We start from the raw sequence: 2,858 nt of genomic DNA, 5'->3' as shown, positions 1-2,858 counted from the left end.
GGCAACAGTTAATGCCGTTTGTACGCCTAAAAGTAGAAGTGACTAAACATCTAATGACCCAGATAAAACCACCGGAAGCTCAATTAGACTGGCCACAGTCAAATAATTAAAAGGCCGTTATTAACTTCTTAATAATTAAACGGCCGTTATTAACTTCTTTGTACATTTGTAAATCAAATGCAACAAGACCCCACCCCCACCACCCAATATAATCTTGAATAAGTAGTCATTTCCATGTTCTGTATTTTACCAGTACGTCTATTTGACTATTATCTGTGTGCATTTGTAACACAGATTTGACAGGTAAACTAGACTGGCCAAAGTCAAATAAGTGAAAGGCCGTTATTCAATGTAACAGAAGGAAAAACACAAAAACAAACGCATATCCAATTTGAAACAAGTAGTAACATACATGTATTTATTTATTTATGTAATTTAAGAAATGATGATATGTCATTCAAATACAGCAATTTACAACAAAATTAATAAATAAAAACATACTGTAGGCCGTAGGGCTATTCTTCAAAATAATTAAATAAAACCAAACAAATTAATAGCAACACTATATCAGTCATTAAGTTCAATTAAATCATGGGATCCAGTTTATGAATTCAGTGATCTTTCGTTGCCGTTGGTTTGTGGCTGCTACCTTGTCAAACTGATCTTCTAAGTTATACAAAAGGCTGAAGTCGTCGCAGCTGTTTTCTTCAAAGTACCTACGGATTCGTTGAAGATGGGATCTTACTTCGCTTGCCATTACTGGGATGATATAGTCGTCGTCATCATCTTCACTGTCATCAGATACGTCGGGGGTTGGAGTTGGTGGCGGTACTATTGCCGAACAGATCTCTTCATCGGTTGGTAAACTGTGGCATTCCAGCTTATCGTCATGGTTGACAAAGGTGTTGAACTCGTCGTTTGTCATGCCAGTGGGTGGTAATGGTTCGGCTTCTTCCGTTTCTACTCTGTCATCCATGGAAAACCCACCTTTCTTAAAACAGTTTACCACTGTGACGGGTTTCACATTTCTCCAAGCTTTTGTTAACATATGGATAGCGTCCAACAAGTTGAGTTTCTTTGCAAGCTCGTTTGCTGTAATGTCTTCCGTTCCATCGATGTCTTCAATTATTTTATTCACCACTTGAGATCGATAATGACCCTTCAAATTCCGGATAATTCCCTGGTCGCAAGGTTGAATGAGTGACGTCGTTCTGGGAGGCAAAAACATCATGTTCACGTTTTCCAACTTATCAGTTGGAGGATGCGCAGTGCAGTTGTCCACTAACATGACCACTTTTCTCCCTTGCAATTTCATGTCCTTGTTGAAATCTTGCAGCCATTCGGTAAATAATTTACCCGTCATCCACGCATTTTTGCTGTTTCTATATGTTACTGGAAGGCCCTTTTTACCTCGGAAACACCTGGGATCTTTACTTTTACCGATTACAAGAAGTTTTCGTTTGTCCGTCCCTGTCATGTTGCACGCTACAAGGACAGTTACTCTGTCCATCGCCTTTTTGCTACCGCTAACCTGGTCTTTCTTGGCTGCCAGCGTTCCATCAGGTAGTGCTCTGTAATAGAGTCCCGTCTCGTCAGCGTTGTAGATATCCTCCGCCTTGTACTTCTGCAGAATTTCGGGAAGGACCGTCTTCGACCAGTTGTCAGCAGCTGCGACATCCGCATCCTTTTTCTCGCCGTGAAGTTTCTTGTAAACAATTGTGTTCCTTTCTTTCCACCGGGAGAGCCATCCGCTTGTTGGATTGAAATCGTCTATATTCATCTTCTCTGCCAGATCTTTCGCTTTTGCAGCTAATATTGGGCCCGATATTGGAATGTCTTTTTGTCTGGCGACGGAAAACCATTCTGATAAGGCCTTCTCCACATTGGCTGCTTTTCCCGTTCTCTGTCTTTTTCGTTCTGGGTTAGCATTGGAGAGATACTGGGCACATATCTCGTCACGCATGTTGGATATCCGTGAAACTTGTGGTTGTGAACATCCAAGTTTCTTTGCAACCTCTGCCTGTGGAGTTTTTTTAATTAGCAATTGCACCGCGTCGTATTTCTGAGCCAAAGATAAATCGTTTCGTTTCCGTTTATTTGCCATGTTGACATTGTGAGAAAAAAAGTTCTTGTCAATATTTATAGCCAAAAGATGATTAATCCAACTTGCTAAGAAAATCTTCTACAACTTACCTTTTGTCGGCATTTAACGATTTAAACAGTAATCACCATAATCGGTCACCCCAAATAGGGCCTCACATTGTGAGCTGCAGAGGAAAAATCACGTGATCAAAAGATCCAGCTAAAAATAACACTAGTAGCCAACGGCTTTTGTTTGTTACTGTCGCCGACAATTCATAGAGAAAAATATCTGACAAGTGTTTATTTATGGATTAAACATACACTGCTTCAAAAGTGGCCGACATGAGATTAAGGGATGCCTGCTTACGAAACGTACGTGGCCGCCAATAAGGTGGGAATAACCGACTTTGATCCTTGATTGTCCTGCATTGTCTCGGCCATTGGATCACATTTGAGATGAATCTCAGAGTTCATGGATTAATTACGATGTAATTAGGAAATGTATTGATTAATAACGAGTCATCCAAAATAATTTAAGAAACAAGGAAACAAGTTTGTTGTAAGTCTTTATTTTGTTTTAACAATGAAATTAAATAAAATTAAAAGTATTCATTTCTGCATGTACGATAGTAGGCCTATGGTATTACGTACTATCATAAATTTGACAAAAACACATCAAGTAACACAAACTTTCCTATGTTTTACATGCAATTGCCATTCGGCAAGGATAATTTTATATTCCAATATCCGAAAACACGTTAAAAAACACATCCAAT

The 2,858-nt window shown here is 39.3% G+C and overlaps 1 protein-coding gene across 1 annotated transcript; it reads right to left on the bottom strand.

The window, feature by feature from the left end:
- Positions 1 to 589: 589 nt before the first annotated feature.
- LOC121367165 (tigger transposable element-derived protein 4-like) lies at positions 590 to 2,104 on the bottom strand. Its single transcript, XM_041491297.1, has one exon. The coding sequence runs from the start codon at positions 2,102 to 2,104 to the stop codon at positions 590 to 592; it is 1,515 nt and encodes a 504-aa protein (XP_041347231.1).
- Between the last annotated feature and the right edge of the window lie 754 nt (positions 2,105 to 2,858).

The sequence above is a fragment of the Gigantopelta aegis genome, unplaced genomic scaffold, assembly GCF_016097555.1.
Source record: "Gigantopelta aegis isolate Gae_Host unplaced genomic scaffold, Gae_host_genome ctg9571_pilon_pilon, whole genome shotgun sequence".
NCBI classification, from domain to species: Eukaryota; Metazoa; Mollusca; class Gastropoda; order Neomphalida; family Peltospiridae; genus Gigantopelta; species Gigantopelta aegis.
The sequence above is the reverse complement of the archived record's forward strand: the minus strand, read 5'-3'. Positions and strand labels throughout refer to the sequence as shown.

Excerpts from the sequence above, each read along its gene's own strand:
- LOC121367165 (XM_041491297.1), bottom strand. The coding sequence starts at position 2,104 with ATGGCAAATAAACGGAAACGAAACGATTTATCTTTGGCTCAGAAATAC.